We start from the raw sequence: 20,248 nt of genomic DNA, 5'->3' as shown, positions 1-20,248 counted from the left end.
AAATTAAGATTTAAGCACTTTGAAGAACTGCCCACAAGGTGTAAAGGGGTGGACACACCTGTGTCACGGTGGGTTAAGTTCATTGATTTTGGATTGATGTTGCTTTGTTTAAATAAATTCTGTTATAATTTAAGAGAGCAGTTGTTTGTGATTACTGGTTGTATTTGCATTGTGATATAAGCTGGGTGCAAGGGCTTTGTGTACGGATTTCACGCCTTCAATTTATTAAATATAGTTATTAATTATTAATAATATTAGTAATTAAGTAACTAATTTGAGACTGATTTGAGTGATATTTTGGTTATATTTCCCTGATTCCAGGGTGGTGCCCCAAGAGTTGATTAAACATAGTTTAATGATATTGGTATTTATATTAATAATAATTAAATATAATTATTAAAAAATATAACCAAAGTTGACTTGATAAAACCCCAACACCAACATAGCATTTTATTCAAAATACACCACTAATTTATCTTCATTCAAAATATAACATTCATTTAATATTAAATGTGATTGTCAAAATAGAAACAAAACCTAGAAAAATTCAAACCTTAAACCCTAATTTACATGTATGTTTAATTTGAAACAGGCTCTCTCCCTCCTCCCTGTTGATCACTGCCACACACATATATCAATCTTTATTCAGTGAAACATCATCTTCTTCAATATCAGGGTAACCTGGGGGAACCCACTCTTCACAAATGTAAGGCCTTTGTTCATGATTAACTGGCATGAGTTCAATATTATTATCAATAACAACCTGAGAGGCCTGGCTAATAGGTTTAACAGCACGTGGAAAAATGACTTTAATTATAGTTATCAGACATACTACTAAAAATAGAATCGCCATCAAGGTAACCACAAGAGTGGTTAGAAATACCAGCACCCCAGGAACCCAACAATCCTTTAAAATCCCCAAATTGAACCCATGGTTTTCATGCAGTTCTCTTATCCCTTGTGCGGTGTCGTGTACCATATTCATAACATCAGTAGTAGCATCAGAAATATAGGAACAACATTCAGTACCAATAACTTTGCAGGTTCCCCCTTTTGTAGCTAGGAGGAGATCAAGAGCCATTCTGTTCTGCATTACCACGTTTTTTAACCTCCTGAAGCTCTTTGTGTTCAGCTAGCATAGCTCTACTAGAGGCGTTAAGATGATTCTCCAATACTTTAGATAATGCTTTAATTTCCTGCTGAGACACAGAAACACCATATGATGGCAAAAGGATGCTCGCTGCCTCCTGAAACCCAAATATTTCTCTTTTCTGTCTATCCATTGGTGGATGCAGCGCAGCAATTTCTTTAGATTCTACTTCTCTAATCATTGGAACTAAGTAGGCCAAATAGCAGATCCCTTTTAAATGTTTGTATGGCATGCAGCTATAAGCTCTATTACCACAGATCAAATACACCCTCTCAGGGAGAGGCTGCTGTTTTATACTAACATTTATAACCGACTTACAAGAACTCCGACCCAAATCTGGTCCGTTGCTGTCTTCTATACCTTGGAAACATAGAGGAACATCTTGCAATTCATGTGTGAGAACTGGAAGAATGTACTTAGAGCAATCACGTGGAGGTGAAGAAGAGAGTTGTTTCTTTTTTTTTTTAGGGATTTCTTGAAGGTGGAGAGTGAGGGGGAGAGGTCTCTGGTTTTTGGGAGTTAATTCCAGAGGGTGGGAGCAGCAATGGAGAAGGCCATGTCCCCCAGGAACGATGGTTAGTCCTGCGGGGGGGATTCTAAAACGGTAAGTTTGGAGACAGGATTCTAAAGTCGAGATAAAGTCTGTGTCACAGGGTTGGTGGGAGAAAGTTCCAGAGACGGCGGGTCCATGATAGAGGTTAAGCGGGCAGGAGGAACAGAGAGCGGCGTGGAGGAGGAAGACCGGAGAGTAGGGTCAGTGTGTCGGTATGAAGGAGATCAGAGAGGTACAGAGGGGACGGAGGTTATGGAGAGCCTTGAATGGGGTGATACTGATCAGCAGTGAACAGAAGGAGACTCTCCCTCTACAGACGACACAGAGACACAGAGGAACCTTCATATCTGAGCCAGAACATAAACCCAGGATAGAGCGGTTCAGTGAAGGTGGTGTTGAAGGTGTGGAGGTGGATCAGTGTGTCGGAGGAGACTCTGTAGAAAGACAGAGAGCCAGCAGTGTGGTCCAAATACACCGCTGCTCTGTACGTGGTGGAGGGTGAGGGGATAGAGGGGCGGGTAATATCTGTCTCCATGTTATTGTGAAGGACAGAGTAGCCAACTTCATGACCATTATCATAGCAGCTCAGACTCCAGGACTGATCGTTTCTTCCAAACTCATCGTTTCCTTTCCTTCTGATTCCTCTGTAACTCACTGATATATCCACTCCTCCTGTCCACTCAATCTCCCAGTAACAGCGCCCAGTCAGACCTTCTCTACACAGCAGCTGAGGACAGTCAAATCTGTCTGGATGATCAGGATATAACACAGAGTCCTCCACAAGTGTCCCCTTCCTGTTGTTGTCAGACAGTTGGATTCTGTGGTTTACCGTGTTGGTGTCGATTGTGAGTTCACAGGAATCTGAAGAAGAGAACGAGACACGATAAAGATGGCGTTATGAAATGATCATCGATGATTACTGACGGACTCAATCAATGGATTTTCATTAACGTAGCCACAAACCATAACAGAAGCAATTTCAAGACACATTTCAAAAGAGCGACAGTCAGTGTTAGATAGCAGGATTAGTGTAGACCCAGAGTCTGTTCCCCCTGACGTGAAGGAAGCTCTGCGTTTCCTGCTCCAGAAAGGGAGGTCACTCAAACCCGAGAAAGAGGCGCAAAGGCCGGCGTATACTGTATGACTGAATCGTTACGACGCACGACCACAGCTCACGCTTTCTGTGCTCACAAATCAGGGCGGAGCGTTCACAACTTTCAACAGAAAAGCTCCCACAGACGGAGGTGGACTTCAGTTGTCTCGTATTATTTGAGGTGAGTTCTGATTGATAACTCCTGCGTGTGAACACGAGTGGAGGGGGGTTGGAGGTGTGTCTCTGGAGGAGAGCGGAGGCTTCAGTATGGAGGAGGCGTGGCCTAACAGCAGTTTGTTTTGGTTTCATGCTGGAGCTCAAGGACGACATCTACTGGATCAAAAAGTTGAAAATTCTTCCTTTAATAAAATGTCGACTGGGAGACGTGACAGTCGACATTCTGACAAACAGAACTCGTCGGCCATTGTTGTTGTAGTCCACCTACTCGGTCATGACTATCGACTGGATGTGGGTTAAGTCTACGTTTTTAGAGAAACAGCGTTTTTCCAGTCTACACATCGACGGAGAAGCTGCTGTTTAAAAAAAAAACGTTTGCACACCCAAAATGGCGTTGTCGTGTAACCACACAGCCAAAAGGCAACGAAAGGTTAACGTGTTATTATGATTGTTGTCGTGTAAACGGGGCCTCAGGGTTTGTAGAACCTCCTTTCTTTAGACCGTACAAACATCAATCCACCAAGAGCGAGCGCTCTGCAGCGTTGTAAGGAAACACGTTCTTCTCAACCGACAGAAACGTCGAGCCGAACTGAGCTCATTGGTGAACAAGCAGCTGACGTGACCGGATGAACCGAGAAAGTGGGATAAATGAGAGATGGGTCGAGACAGAGCAACAACAACACAGCAGATAATACCAAGCTATGGCTCCAGTGTCAATGATTATAGTATAAGTGTGATGTAATCAGGAGTTTATTAACAATCATTTAATATTCAAACAGCTGTAGTGACTCATTTTAAATACGCTGTGAATATGTGACAAATATTAAAAAAACACTCACACTTCATCAAACCTGGTGTCAACCACTGGACTCCAGCAGGCTCCAACCTGAAAGAGGGGGGGGGGAGCAGATTAACACATCCTCTGTGACCACAGAACATGGACATTACATCACTCATATTAAATATATTCAACCAGCCCGCTTCTCCCTCCTCTCATTAGACACTGACTTCAGAATGTGTGCATCATCTGTAACTTTGTAAAGACGAGGAGTCGAGCAGTCGAGGAGAGCGCGGCTGAAGCGTCTTCTTGATGGTCACGTAGCCAGGTTAACATTTTTTTATGAACAGTCAGTCTGATTATACAGTCAGGGTTTGATTGTAACGTAAAACTGAATCTCTAAGGGCAAAGTTGTCCATTCTTAAGCATGATTGTCTCCCCCTCCCCATTTCCCCGCTGGCCTTCACTCACACTGCTCCAGGACGAGCCGGGCCTGAGCACGGTGTAAGGGAAGTTGGTCAAACTTATCTTTACAACAGAAGTACATAAGAGCAACTGATATACGTCGTGAAGAGTTTGGAATGAAAACAGGACGACTGCAAGCGCAAAACAAGTATCAGTGGAAGAGGCAAATTAACGAGTTATAGCACATAAATCTGAATATTACAAAAAGAACATTTGGATTATAAGAAAACCTCAGCATTAAACAGGGCCTCTCTTTTCTTCATCTTTTGAATGAATTGTCATACATTGTGCAGGAGGTGCGAGCTGTGTCCTCTGTGGCGCTCAGGAGCGACACTCAGCACATTGTTGTGCTCCTGACAGCTGGCCAGCGCTGTGCCTGATCGGACATAAAGGCTCTGGAAAGAGGTATCGAAGACGGGGGTACAAGCAGTGGTGAGGTCCCCCAATCCAAGCGTCTTACAGCGTCTTACAGCGAGCTGTAGACGAGCGCTTTATGGAGAGGAGCGCACCAGAGGGGGCGAGCTGGGGAGGGACGCGCAACCCAGGAAAAAGGAAATCCCCAGTTTAAAATAAAATGTTGGTGAAAAGAGGGAAATAGGACGACATAAATATCAATGTTGAAATTCTTTAGAATGCAGAAGCTGTGAATGTTCAGTTTTGTTCAAATAGGCAACAATAGTTTAATCATGGTGTTTCCTGCTGTCATTCCAAACTTATTAACATGTGTGGGGAATAACACGATCTGTATGCCTTCTTTGATTGTGCCTATGTCTCCTCCTAACAGCAGCCTGTTGTGTGTAACACTGGTCGATTAACACTTTCTTTTCAAAGGTGTTAAATTCAGACACCGTCACATATTGCATATTCATTAAGGCAAACGTACTAAATGGACAATGCGTGTTGTTTTGCTCATAAAGACGCAATCCTCACTGCACGCTGTTAGCAGATCAGACAGCACATTTGTTTGCTGGTGGTATCAAGTTTGCACAAGTTTTAAGAAACGCAAACCTTTAGTAAATCAGACCCATAGAGTCTTATTGTCAGAACACTGCGATTTCTCATTAATGAAGGCTGTCCATGTTTCGGCCTGTGTTTGTGCTCATGCATGAACTGTACCTTTCTAATAATCATAATAATGTTTGTTTATATTTTTACTCATAACTTCTAAAACTAAACGCTCATAGTTCAGTGTTTTACCCCCGTGTGTGACTCACATCCACAATGACCCAGACAGACAAAGATCTCATCATACCTGAGAGTGTCCAGCTTTGATTGTGAATCCTGTAGACCGGTCAACAGCGTTAATCCTGTGATTCCAGGATGATTGTAGCTCAGGTCCAGCTCCTTCAGATGGGAGGGGTTTGAGGTCAGAGCTGAGGCCAGAGATCTGCAGCCTTTCTCTGTGATCAGACAGCCTGACAGTCTGCAGACACAAAAACATCACATGTGGGAGGTCATCAGATTTCACCTCCATAGAAAGGATTATCCTGACTCTATAACTACTGCAAGTGTCATCAATGAAATGGGACCATGAATGTCGACCTGAGAGTTTCCAGTCTGCAGTGTGGACTCTGTAGTGTTGTAGACAACAGCTGCACTCCTGAATCCTGCAGGTTGTTGTTACTCAGGTCCAGCTCTCTCAGGCTGCAGGACTTGGAGCTGAGGACTGAGGACAGAGCTTCACAGCTCTTCTTTGACAGACCACAGTGACTCAGCCTGAAGGGAGACATCCACAGGTAGATTCAAATTAATACAATGTGAAGTCATAAAAAGATGTCAGATTGATCATTTTCAAACAGCTAGAACCCGACCTAAGAGTTTCCAGTCTGCCATGTGAGCTTTCCAGTCCATCAGAAAGCAGCTGCACTCCTGAATCCTGCAGGTTGTTGTTGTTCAGGTCCAGCTCTCTCAGACTGCAGGACTTGGAGCTGAGGACTGAGGACAGAGCTTCACAGCTTCTCTCTGAGAGGTTACAGCTACTCAGCCTGGAGGAGAAAACAGTATGAAAACAAGTTATAAATATATATGTTATAAATCTCAAGCCTGCAGCTTCCCTGAGAGAGAAGTAGGTGGAGTCACTCAGTGTCATGACCAAATATAAGAAACAGGTGATCCTTACATGTGGGCATGTCACCCGCTATGTCTGCAACCATGTTTCCACTGCTCTGCAAATTCAGTTTGTTCATGGCTGTAAGTTCTGATTTAGCCTGATCCTGTGAAGCTTACATTCCCTGTTGCCTTCCTGGATGCTTAGGTAATGTACGTTTGTTCCTGTTCTCTGCTTTATTTATCTTTCTTTAAGTCTACATGAAAATGTGTTGATTTATTTCTACCAGAAAATCATCCGTCATCCATCCATCCACTTTTTGCTTGTACTCAAGAAATGGATCCACGGCTCTTAGATCCGTGTGTTTGAATGTTCACACCAGCTAGAGGTTCAATGGTCGAGCATTTTAAAGTCAGTCACTTATACTAATTAGAACCCGATATTAGGAAGAGAAAAAATCAGATACCGATATATCGGCTGATATCTTTCTTAGATCTGTTCGATCTGTAGATATAGATACACACATTTAATGTGTTGATCCCTCAGTTATCAAACACTTTAAAAAGATTCATAATGAAGACAAGAAGGTCACTCAGGTGGAAAGTAACTGAGCATGTACGTGCATCACCGCTCGACACTCTGCAGAGTGATGATGCTTATTGTAATCCATATAGCGCCCTCTGCTGGTGACAGAGAACTGCTCGTGTAATACAATGAAACTCAAAAACTCCCTCTCTGGTCTTCAGCACATCCTCCAGAACTGTAGCAGTGATCCAGCAGAAGACTGGGATGTGGCACATGATGTGGAGGCTTCTGGATGTCTTGATGTGGGAGATGATTCTGTTGGCCTGATCCTCATCTCTGAACCTCTTCCTGAAGTACTCTTCCTTCAGTGGGTCAGTGAACCCTCTGACCTCTGTCACCATGTCAACACACTCAGGAGGGATCTGATTGGCTGCTGCAGGTCGTGTGGTTATCCAGAGGCGAGCAGAGGGAAGCAGGTTCCCCCTGATGAGGTTTGTCAGCAGCACATCCACTGAGGTAGACTTGGTAACGTCAGTCAGGATTTTTGTGTTGTGGAAGTCCAGAGGAAGTCGACACTCATCCAGACCGTCAAAGATGAACACAACCTGGAACTCTTCAAACCTGCAGATTCCTGCTTCTTTGGTTTCAGTAAAGAAGTGATGAACAAGTTCCACCAAGCTGAACTTTTTCTCTTTCAGCACATTCAGCTCTCTGAAAGTGAATGGAAATGTGAACTGTATGTCCTGGTTGGCTTTGTCTTCAGCCCAGTCCAGAGTGAACTTCTGTGTTAAGACTGTTTTCCCGATGCCAGCCACTCCCTTTGTCATCACTGTTCTGATTGGTTCATCTCTTCCAGGTGAGGCTTTAAAGATGTCTTCTTGTCTGATGGTTGTTTCTGGTCTGTGTGGTTTCCTGGATGCTGTTTCAATCTGTCTGACCTCGTGTTCATCATTGACCTCTCCAGTCCCTCCCTCTGTGATGTAGAGCTCTGTGTAGATCTGGTTCAGAAGGGTTGGGTTTCCTGCTTTAGCAATCCCCTCAAACACACACTGGAACTTCTCCTTCAGGTTGGATTTGAGTTTCTGTTTGCAAACTGAAGAAGGGCTACCTGAATGAAGAAACAACAAATAAGACCAATAAGTTATTCATAAAGAATATGACAGTTAGATTCCCCAGAAGAAAGCGAACATCAACCCTGTTCAGACCGCCATTTCAAGGCCGATGTTTACGTCCCTGTGACACTTCACCTTCAATCTGAATGTTGGGGAGGCGTTATGGGGGTACGAGGTATCCCCCTTGTACCGTCTTCACAGGTACTAACAGTAATGTGAATGTGAATTCACAGTTCAAAGACTGGGCCACCAATATCACGCCGTCACAGAATCAATATGAACACACAAAGACGGGATCACAGTTGAGCTAAGTTACGGCTCTTTGGTGGAAACCCAATCTGAAAATGACATGTGACACGTTTCATACCAACATTTCCCGCGGCGCTTTACAGTCGAGGCGGACGACTTACCAACATGCACCCTCTGCTTTAACTACAGTTTCAGAAACAAAAAATAAATTGATTTAAATCCTCCTGGTGAATTTCCTGCAGGAAACACTTCTGCCTATACCTCTAAACATCATTAATCCAGCATCTAAAATCTTTTCAGAAATCCTCTTACTCCTCTGCAGCAGGTCGGCCAGCACATCCTGATTCATTCTCCTCAGGAAGTCCACTGTGATCTCTCGAAATGCCTCTCTGCTGATCCCTTCATCCTCGACACCCCTCGGACTCTCAAACATTTCTGGGTTACGCAGATCCTCCTGAAACTTATTGAGCTCCTCCTCCACAAAGTCGATGACGTTCCCCCGGAGAACCTGGACCAGAAAATTAAATCAAACTAAATCTTAAAACCAAATATCAGATCCATGTTTGACACACGGTGAATTTCATTGGTCTCAAAGTGCAGCATGGTAATTGTTGTGAACTGATTAGATGTGAAAACAACTGTTGCACATGTACAGACCTGAAACACTTTGTTGAGCTGCTGGACATACTGGTTACTGGAAACGTTGGAGCTCTCTTGGTTTAGTCTGTGGAGGGATGATGTAGAATAAGCTCCAAGCAGTGAAGAACACAACGTAAATGTGTTGTAAAATGACTAAATTGCAATTTAGTTAAGATTCAAGTCAGAACTCTGATAAGTGCTTCTAATAAAGTGTTTTTGCAAAGAGTGTTTCTTTAGGCCCTCTTTAACAGAGCAGTATGTAACTCTGCCCCCTAGTGTTTAAAATGAGTACTGCAGTCTAAATTCTAAACATCATAGAGAGCTGTCTCCCCCCCCCCCCCCCCCCCCCAATCTGCACCTGTCTCTGTGACGTCATCTGACGTTACACTGCTCGAGTTTAGTTCAATAAAATCTCCGACCTCATGAACTGACCCGAGACAAACTCTATTTCATGGAGGGGATTTTCTGAAACTCCTCATCCTGAAGCAAAAAACAACAAGGACGGTGTTGATCCGTCTGTTACCTTCACAGCTTCCACGCTCCAAACCGTAGTTGGGAGCGAGCTGGTCTCATGCTAATAACTTGGCTCGTAGCAGGTAACTTGCATCTAGTGGTCCGGGTTAACAGCGCCGAAGAACTGACCAGCGAGGCGGTGGTTGCAGCAATGAACTCGGGCTTTATTACTTCACAGTGGTACACATTCACGGGCATAAAAGGCACTTTGCTTGCTAGCGTTCGGCTGGAGAATGGACTGCGCTACCATCACGTTCACACCGTAGACTCAGACTGATTACCATCGCTACACTTTGGTTTTTACTACCCAGAACACACCTGTCCCATTACGTCACACATACGCATTTTCCAATAAGTCGCCAGGGGGCTGAGATTGCAACACGTCCGTCGGTATGGAAGCCCGTTAGTGACAGGAGAAAAAAAAAGAAGAAAACTTTGATTTGCATTAAAACTGCTCACATTGAGTCAAATCTCATAATTATGACTTTTTATGAAATGATAATGACTTTTTAATCTCAGAATTTTGACTTTTTTTCTTGTTGTTGAAACTCAAAATTAGATTTTCATTTGCTTCACTACATCATTGATTAAAATAAACTAAAAACTAAAACCCTTGCTGGTACACCAGAAAATGTATAGTTTAAAAATGTTTAAACTATAAATGTATTTTGTTAAAGGCTTTAAATGTGATTTTTTTGATCCAGCAGATGTCGCCCTTGAGCACCAACATGAAACCAAAACAACTCGCGCTGCATTGTTGTGTTAGCATGCTAATGCTAGTGATCTTTATTCTGCTCGTGTCTTCACACTGCATGTAAATTTACCTGAAATGAGCGTGATCTAGAAACACAGTTAAGCAGTGAGTACAGTATGTTATTCTTCTTTTCTCTAGTCCCTCAATTAAACAACTTTTATACACGAGGGGAGGAGTCAGCCGGCCGTCCGGGCGATGTAAACAAACTGAAGATAGGACTACTATAAAAATAAAAACATTTTCTCAAAGTTTATAAAATGAATTACTTGGAAAGTATAAATGTAGCCTAATTCTATCGTTGCAAAGTACATAGTACATTATTACAGAGTATTAATATATGCTTATCAACGTTAAGATAATGAGGGGGGTCCTTGGAAAGATTTCTCACCTGAAAGGGGTCCATGGTCTAAAAAAAGTTTGAGAACCCCTGCTCTATTTTATTCTTACATTGGAGCTTAGCCCTCTTGATTTCATATCTTAGCTTCTGCTTTCTCCACAACCCCGCCATGCAGGTGTCATGTTTCCTGAGCAGTGATATGTGTGTGTTATAGTTGAGGATTATCAGGGCAAAAGAATTAAAGTGTCAGAGGAAATGACGTACAGTTTGTTGCCTTCATCTCTACATTGTGAAGAGCTTTCAAAATAATTGTGTTCTGAGTACAACAATAATTATTTCATAATAATGAACTAAATAAATAAATAAAAAATGAAGCTAAAAATGAATATAATAGTAAAAGTTATTCACATTTATATTGAATTGAATTATAAGTTTATATTTGTATTTCTTCTGCAAAGCATGAACATTGAATACGGTTTCCTGAGGCTACAGGAACACAACATCAACAGTAATGACTTTATAATAATGAATCTGAATAAAAGCAGAATGAAGCTTAAAAAAATGAAATCATATGTTGTTATGTATCATCATAAAGAACAGAATAATTAAACAATAAAATTATATTTATTTATAGGTATAGTTGTAGTTCTTGCGCTCATCCAGCAGATGGTGCTGTACATCCATTCACCCCAGACCACGCCCATCTGATGTCCGCCGCCCGGGATATCCAATAAGAACAGTGACGGGGAGGCGTCGGACATCTGACCCCGCCCTATTCCACGATCGGTGGCGAGGGGTTACTGCTGTGTGATGGTGTAGTTACAGCTGATGTTCACTTGGAGGTTCAGTGTAAATCAAATGTTCATTCAGTTCCACTAAAGGGCTTTATTTAAGAACAGTTTGATTCAATCACAACAGAACAAATCACCTTCATACTTACATTATCATCATGTTATCGTTCTCCTCACAAGACAAGCAGCAGTTTTTTTTATCTAAACATCTGGACCATCTGGCTTCAGCGTGCTTTATGAAACCAACGTGAAGACCACACTGCACAGATCTGTGTGTTTAATAATAAAACTACATGATCATTGGAGGAATGTTAAATAACAAAAAGACGCTTCCTGTTTGGTGAACGAGGAGAAAGTAAATAAGCTGCGCGGGCAGTCGTCCAGTCACCAGCAGGGGGCAGAGTTCGGTGAATTCTTGCTGTCCAAAATGCCTTTAGTTTGTAAAGTAACACAATCGCTGAGTGGTGAGTCTGTTCCCCTTCCAGCTGGAGAAAAGGGCACTGTTCTACATGTGCTGGGAGTCCATGATGTCGAGGTACTTGGCGTCAATCATTCTGGGAAGCAGGCTGGTCCTGAGATAAAGAGAGAGGGAGAGAGAGAAAACATGTGATGAAGGCGATACTGTACAGGTAATCCTTCTTCACAGTAAGACCTGAGCACTTTGGTTTTAGACCATTAGACCATTCAACAGTTTAAAATTTTTCTAGAACTCCACAGACTAGACTGAGATTGTTTTCACAGACGCTAGAAGATGATGTCTGAATATATCCAGTAAAGCAGTGTTCAGTTTCTATGCTCTCTATATCTGGAACAAACTCCCAGAAAACTGCAGGTCTGCTGAAACTCTCAGCTCTTTTAAATGGAGGTTGAAGACTCACCTGTTTACAGCTGCCTTTCATTAAACAGCTTTAATAACCATTTTAAACTTTTACTCTGCACTGTAACTTTTAACTCTTTTTTATATTTTTACTTTATTTATTTCAATTAATTTCATTTGAATTACTTTTATTGGAACATATTTTCAGATTTTATAATTTCAGTGATTTTTTAAATTAATTAATTAAGTTTATTTTCTTTCCTCTGTCATGATGCTTTTTGATGTCTTACTTTGAATTGCCTTGTTGTTGAAATGTGCAACATAAATAAACTTTCCTAAAGAGTAAAATGACCGTTGTGTAAAAATCTGAGTTTTTTCACATGAAATCCAGACGTGTCGGTCAGAGAGGGGGAAGGCTCCCTTTGGTTTAGAGAGATGTTTTCAGAGATGTTCTCAGGTGCAGGAGGAGCAGGAACACATCATCCACACATCCTGCCTCTTATTGAGGACATGTTCATACTAACACTCAGCTCCTCTGGGAAAGTTCAGACCACTTTACTCATTTCAGTTCCTTCATCGTTGTAACATTCAGGTTGGTTCCCCCTCTGACAATCTCACCTGATAGGTACGAGCAGGATCATCAACAGAGGGAAGACCATCTTCATGTAGGGCAGAGGATACATCCCAAACGCACACAGGACGATCAGCTGGATCATCTGCAGACCCGTGAAGTAGTGGACCTTCCTTTGAGGCACACGGCGGATGTAGTGTGTGGGAGGATACGAGGTCTAGACAGAGACAGATCAAATACAGTTACCATTCAAAATCTCAGCTCCTACTTAGCTAGTGTTAGCGTTAGCATTCCCTGTTTCCATACTGATCTGTTTGATCACCAGCATGCTCTTGTTGTTGATACAGACCTCTTCTCAGATATATTCATTGTTCATGTTTTCAATAGAAATCTCAACTTAGATAACATTTCAAATTATAATATACTCAACTTCCAACAACAGCAAAGTGTCATGGTTATAACTTTACAGGATTATTAGTGTTTAGTACCTGAAATAAAAGTTCTCCTAACATCTAGCACTGCTTGTGATCAGGAGATTCAAACGACGAGAGTCACATTGAGCATGAAGTGAACAAACAAATAATAACAATAATAACAATAATAACAACAATAATAATAATGATAATAATAATAACAATAATAATAACAATAACAATAACAATAATAATAATAATAATAATATAATAATAATAACAATAATAATAATAACAATAATAACAATAATAATAATATAATAATAATAATATAATAATAATATAATAATAATAACAATAATAATAACAATAATAATAATAATAATAATAATAATAATAATAATACATTTAATTTATAACCCAAAATAATCTCAAAGTGCTCCAGAAAAACATAAGATAGAAATAAATAAAAAAATTAAGCAACAAAGGAAACTAAAAGCACAAGCAGAAGGCTGTGTTAAAAAGGTTTTTAGAGCCCTTTTTAAAAGCGTCCGCAGGCTGTGGCGCCCTCTGCTGCTCGGGGAGAGCGTTACACAGACTGGGAGCAGAGGAGCAGAATGCCCGGGCCCTTTCTGAATATCCACAGTTCAGTAGTCAGTACTTTATATAATAATATAATATAATATAATATAATATAATATAATATAATATAATATAATATAATATAATAATATAATATAATAGTCACAGTTCAGTAGTCAGTACTTTATATAATAATATAATATAATATAATATAATATAATAATATAATATAATAGTCACAGTTCAGTAGTCAGTACTTTATATAATAATATAATATAATATAATATAATATAATATAATATAATAATATAATATAATAGTCACAGTTCAGTAGTCAGTACTTTATATAATAATATAATATAATATAATATAATAATATAATATAATAGTCACAGTTCAGTAGTCAGTACTTTATATAATAATATAATATAATATAATATAATATAATAATATAATATAATAGTCACAGTTCAGTAGTCAGTACTTTATATAATAATATAATATAATAGTCACAGTTCAGTAGTCAGTACTTTATATAATAATAATATAATATAATAATATAATATAATATAATAATATAATATAATAGTCACAGTACAGTAGTCAGTACTTTATATAATAATAATATAATATAATAATATAATATAATATAATAATATAATATAATAGTCACAGTTCAGTAGTCAGTACTTTATATAATAATAATATAATATAATAATATAATATAATATAATAATATAATATAATAGTCACAGTTCAGTAGTCAGTACTTTATATAATAATAATATAATATAATAATATAATAATATAATATAATATAATATAATAGTCACAGTTCAGTAGTCAGTACTTTATATAATAATAATATAATATAATAATATAATATAATAGTCACAGTTCAGTAGTCAGTACTTTATATAATAATAATATAATATAATAATATAATAATATAATATAATAGTCACAGTTCAGTAGTCAGTACTTTATATAATAATAATATAATATAATAATATAATAATATAATATAATAGTCACAGTTCAGTAGTCAGTACTTTATATAATAATAATATAATATAATAATATAATATAATATAATAATATAATATAATAGTCACAGTTCAGTAGTCAGTACTTTATATAATAATAATATAATATAATAATATAATAATATAATAATATAATATAATAGTCACAGTTCAGTAGTCAGTACTTTATATAATAATAATATAATATAATAATATAATAATATAATATAATAGTCACAGTTCAGTAGTCAGTACTTTATATAATAATAATATAATATAATAATATAATAATATAATATAATATAATATAATAGTCACAGTTCAGTAGTCAGTACTTTATATAATAATAATATAATATAATAATATAATAATATAATATAATATAATATAATAGTCACAGTTCAGTAGTCAGTACTTTATATAATAATAATATAATATAATAATATAATAATATAATATAATATAATATAATAGTCACACTTCAGTAGTCAGTACTTTATATAATAATAATATAATATAATAATATAATAATATAATATAATATAATATAATAGTCACACTTCAGTAGTCAGTACTTTTCAGTAGGAGTTTCAGTAGTCTGAACTCTCGTGGTCATTCAGTGGTCATTTTTTGGGTCCACCTCAGTATACTGAACATTTCAGTATGGATACTAACTTCCTGGTTTCATGCAGTATGGATCAGATGCGTGCTTTCAGGAAATGAATTGTATTTTACCACCCACAATGCTGTGCGAAATTAAACCTAAATCGTCACTTCACGTCCGCCTCCGAATCAAAACAAACGAGCGTGGATTAATTTAATCTTAATTTAAAGTCCCGACTGAAATCATTATTTTAGTTAACAACAAAAAATATAACAAATATCTGCATTATTATAAAACCTTTCCTCCTCTATTTAAATAATGATTTCACTATTTAAATGTGTCTTTATTGGTTTATTTTATATTCTGTATATTACTGTCTTTCATTTGTTCTTTCCTTTATGTACTGTTATTTAATTATTTAATCTGTCTTTTACATTGTGATATTGTTTTTTTTAAACTGACTGTATATGAGCATTACTCTTCTTGAATTTAATAAAAATTAAATAAACGGGTGAATGCGGCCGGTTCTGGAAACGTAAATGACGTCACTTCCTTACTGAATGAATCACCTCCGGTCTCCCATGGTGTGGAGTCTTCAAACCTCCCGACGTTTAAAATGTGATCTCCTTTAGGCGCTTTAATGTGGTCGTTTTCCTCATAACTCTGAGAACATCACCTTGCTGATTTATTCAGAGCTGCCTCATTTTGGACTTTAGAGGAAACACTGAAGTAAACAAACAAATCCATTACACCTGGGGGGTCCTGCCAGCTCACCTGTTCCTTCAGCAGCAGCGCCATGCGGTCCACCATCTGGTTCCCATCGAGCGACGTGGCTGCGATGTAAAGGAAGAGGCCGTAGAGGACGGGCTTTGGGATCCACTGCAGGGGGAGGGGCAGCATGAACGCAGACAAACCAATCAGGATGTTCGCCACCAGAGAGGTCAGACGCTGCTCCTTCACGCTGACGATCCTGTTCCACACAAAGGCAGAGAAATTAACTCGGGGGGGGGGGGGCGGTTAGAAGAAACCGATCTATAATATCATATTATCATTAATGTGATGAAAATGTTTTTGTATTTTTTTTTTGTACATTTTTTAAGTTTTCTTTTTTTCTTTAAATTGTACTGTGTTGACTTTTTGTTTGCAATCTTTGCTCTTTGCTGCTGTAACAATGTAAATTTCCCATTTGTGGGATAAATAAAGGACTATCTTATCTTAAAACATTATTTCACTTCTCAGGATTGTGACCATCGGTTTTTATATCAACACTAACACTTTTTATTCAGGATACTTTAAACATCTACTTTATTAAAGAATATATATATATTATTAAGAAGAAGAAAAAAGCCTGAGAGAAAGTGTAAATTGGGTTGAGACAGTGTAAACTAAATGTATTTTCTTTAGTTTGAAGTTGAGCTTCCAGAATAGTTTTGGAGTCGTGTCATCTGATCTGAGGGCTGGAGAGTTTTTTCTTTCAGTGCTCGGTGTGTTTGAACTCGACTCACGTCGTGTAGACGTGTCCGTTCTCGACGTGCTGTTCCACCTTGGCCAGCTGCCGGGCGTGTAGGGAGGAATGTGGGAAGGCAGCGTGCATCCATGGTAACCCCAGACAGGACATGAGGATGTTGATGAATCCAGTCAGCATTAAGTCCCAGTGGAACGCTGTTCCTTTGAGCAGCCTGGATCAGACAGGAACGAGCAAAGGTTACAATGAAAGTCTGCAGCAGCACTACCACTCTTCTCACCGCTGACCCTACCCCCCAATTCACACACACTGACCCTACCCCCCAATTCACACACACTGACCCTACCCCCCAATTCACACACACTGACCCTACCCCCCAATTCACACACACTGACCCTACCCCCCAATTCACACACACTGACCCTACCCCCCAATTCACACACACTGACCCTACCCCCAATTCACACACACTGACCTTACCCCCCAATTCACACACACTGACCCTACCCCCCAATTCACACACACTGACCCTACCCCCCAATTCACACACACTGACCCTACCCCCCAATTCACACACACTGACCCTACCCCCCAATTCACACATACTGACCCTACCCCCCAATTCACACACACTGACCCTACCCCCCAATTCACACATACTGACCCTACCCCCCAATTCACACACACTGACCCTACCCCCCAATTCACAAATACTGACCCTACCCCCAATTCACACATACTGACCCTACCCCCCAATTCACAAATACTGACCCTACCCCCCAATTCACAAATACTGACCCTACCCCCCAATTCACACATACTGACCCTACCCCTCAATTCACACATACTGACCCTACCCCCAATTCACAAATACTGACCCTACCCCCCAATTCACACACACTGACCCTACCCCCCAATTCACACATACTGACCCTACCCCACAATTCACACATACTGACCCTACCCCCCAATTCACACACACTGACCCTACCCCACAATTCACACATACTGACCCTACCCCCCAATTCACACATACTGACCCTACCCCCCAATTCACACACACTGACCCTACCCCCAATTCACACACACTGACCCTACCCCACAATTCACACATACTGACCCTACCCCCAATTCACACATACTGACCCTACCCCACAATTCACACATACTGACCCTACCCCCCAATTCACACATACTGACCCTACCCCCAATTCACACATACTGACCCTACCCCCAATTCACACACACTGACCCTACCCCCCAATTCACACATACTGACCCTACCCCCCAATTCACACATACTGACCCTACCCCACAATTCACACATACTGACCCTACCCCCCAATTCACACATACTGACCCTACCCCCCAATTCACACATACTGACCCTACCCCCAATTCACACATACTGACCCTACCCCACAATTCACACATACTGACCCTACCCCCCAATTCACACATACTGACCCTACCCCCCAATTCACACATACTGACCCTACCCCCAATTCACACATACTGACCCTACCCCACAATTCACACATACTGACCCTACCCCCCAATTCACACATACTGACCCTACCCCCAATTCACACATACTGACCCTACCCCCAATTCACACACACTGACCCTACCCCCCAATTCACAAATACTGACCCTACCCCCCAATTCACACATACTGACCCTACCCCCAATTCACACATACTGACAATACCCCCCAATTCACAAATACTGACCCTACCCCACAATTCACACATACTGACCCTACCCCCCAATTCACACATACTGACCCTACCCCCCAATTCACAAATATTGACCCTACCCCCCAATTCACACATACTGACCCTACCCCCCAATTCACACATACTGACCCTACCCCCAATTCACACATACTGACCCTACCCCCAATTCACACATACTGACCCTACCCCCCAATTCACACATACTGACCCTACCCCCAATTCACACATACTGACCCTACCCCCAATTCACAAATACTGACCCTACCCCACAATTCACACATACTCTGTGTGCGCCAACGGTCCGTCAGCGCCACGGTTTTGCTCCGTCAGACGGGTCGCGCCCATTCTCACTGGATCTGTTTCTGGGACGTCAGCGCAGCGGAGCGCAACCATGACACATCACATGAGAACTACAAGATCCCGCGGGAATAAAGAGAAAAACATGCAAACAACATGTTGCTTTGTCTTTCTGAGGATGGTTTGATGTTCTTTCTGTTTTGACGTCATGTTGATAAAGTGATGAAAAATACAATCGCGAGTTCGTATATTGTGTTTCATTTTGAAATTGACCGGATGCTCTGTGCGTTTCCTTGTCTGACTTCCTGTCCGAGCTGTCATATTCTGTCCAGCTTGACGCGTGCCTGCAGCGTACTCCGTTGAAAATAGACTCGCTGCGTATTTGAAACGGAGCAGAGACGTAGTGCCGTTGGTGACACGTGCCGGAGACGTACCGCAGCGCGCACGGAGTATGTACGTACACATACACAGTATCCAGTTATTGCACGCCTTCATGCACCACAGATCAGGACGGTCTAGCAAAGGTTTTTGTCTTACTTGTGTTCTGGAACGTGTGTGAGAGAGATGACGATGTTCTGGTCGATAAAGATGAGCAATGCAAGGAGGAAACCCAGACCGACGGCGCTCAGCGTGTTCATGCCAGACAGCCTCTCGAAGGGAGGGAAGTTGAAGATGGGCCCGTCGTGGACACTGAACACAGGAACTGAAAGGAGACAAAGATTTAAGGAAAACGTGACTAACTCAGAAAGAGTCACAGTGCAATCACAGTGTTACACAGCAGAGTAAAACCCGGAGCATTGCACTGCTCTGCTGCAACATTCAACCCAGAGTCTCTGATCCACTCTTTGTTTTCACTGCCAACAGTGAAGGGTGTCTACTGTGCCAAGGCTATGACCTGGCAACCCCCCCCCCCCCCCCCCCCACAGGATCGTTGATGGACGGCTACCCCTGAACAACCCCCCCCCCCCCCCCCCCCTCTTGCTCCCTATCCCTCTTCCTGCATCTTATCCCATCTCTCACCCTATCCCTTTCCAAGCCCGGTGCAGTCTAGGCCTGTGAAGACTGTTTCATCATGAGCCGGGGATCCGGCCGAAGATTTCTGCCTTTTAATAAGACAGTTTTTTCTTACCACTGTAACTTTTGCTGCTTTGCTAAAGTGCTCATGATGGATAGGCCGGATCTTTGTAATAAAACAGTAAGTAAGGTCTTTTACCTGCTTTATATAACATAACAATGAGTAAGGTCTTTTACCTGCTTTATGTAACACAACAATGAGTAAGGTCTTTTACCTGCTTTATGTAACACAACAATGAGTAAGGTCTTTTACCTGCTTTATGTAACATAACAATGAGTAAGGTCTTTTACCTGCTTTATGTAACATAACAATGAGTAAGGTCTTTTACCTGCTTTATGTAACATAACAATAAGTAAGGTCTTTTACCTGCTTTTTGTAACATAACAATGAGTAAGGTCTTTTACCTGCTTTTTGTAAAGTGTCTCGAGATGACACTTGTTATGAGTTGACGCTATACAAATAAAAATTGATTGATTG

General features: G+C 40.5%; 3 protein-coding genes across 5 annotated transcripts in view; all 3 read right to left on the bottom strand.

Annotated features, from left to right (window-relative positions):
* Positions 1 to 415: 415 nt before the first annotated feature.
* LOC132981570 (neoverrucotoxin subunit alpha-like) lies at positions 416 to 6,352 on the bottom strand. Of its 2 annotated transcripts, XM_061047503.1 has the most exons (6): positions 6,336 to 6,352; positions 6,028 to 6,201; positions 5,759 to 5,932; positions 5,469 to 5,639; positions 3,813 to 3,859; positions 416 to 2,564 (listed from the first exon to the last, which is right to left on the bottom strand). In XM_061047503.1, coding segments are annotated over exons 1-6 (1,119 nt in total). In that variant the 5' UTR covers positions 6,338 to 6,352; the 3' UTR covers positions 416 to 2,013. The 2 variants fall into 2 exon arrangements, with proteins under 2 accessions (XP_060903486.1, XP_060903487.1); XM_061047504.1 differs by lacking the exon at positions 5,759 to 5,932.
* Positions 6,353 to 6,636: 284 nt separating this feature from the next.
* On the bottom strand, positions 6,637 to 9,020 carry LOC132982562 (protein NLRC3-like). The gene is made up of 3 exons (XM_061049114.1): positions 8,462 to 9,020; positions 6,992 to 7,896; positions 6,637 to 6,645 (listed from the first exon to the last, which is right to left on the bottom strand). Exons 1-3 carry the CDS (start codon positions 8,580 to 8,582, stop codon positions 6,637 to 6,639), a joined length of 1,035 nt encoding a protein of 344 aa, XP_060905097.1. The 5' UTR covers positions 8,583 to 9,020.
* A 2,237-nt stretch (positions 9,021 to 11,257) lies between these two features.
* The window catches only part of LOC132981569 (solute carrier family 4 member 11-like), a 40,033-nt gene continuing 31,042 nt past the window's right edge, over positions 11,258 to 20,248 (bottom strand). For both annotated transcript variants that reach the window (XM_061047501.1, XM_061047502.1), the window contains exons 16-20: positions 19,234 to 19,399; positions 16,701 to 16,874; positions 15,970 to 16,165; positions 12,619 to 12,788; positions 11,258 to 11,755 (exon numbers count right to left, since the gene is read on the bottom strand). In XM_061047501.1, coding sequence (XP_060903484.1) covers positions 11,689 to 11,755; positions 12,619 to 12,788; positions 15,970 to 16,165; positions 16,701 to 16,874; positions 19,234 to 19,399 — 773 coding nt within the window. In that variant the 3' untranslated portion in view covers positions 11,258 to 11,688. The remainder of the gene's footprint in view (positions 11,756 to 12,618; positions 12,789 to 15,969; positions 16,166 to 16,700; positions 16,875 to 19,233; positions 19,400 to 20,248) is intronic.

This window comes from Labrus mixtus, chromosome 10 (genome assembly GCF_963584025.1).
Source record: "Labrus mixtus chromosome 10, fLabMix1.1, whole genome shotgun sequence".
Lineage (NCBI taxonomy): Eukaryota > Metazoa > Chordata > Actinopteri > Labriformes > Labridae > Labrus > Labrus mixtus.
The sequence above is the reverse complement of the archived record's forward strand: the minus strand, read 5'-3'. Positions and strand labels throughout refer to the sequence as shown.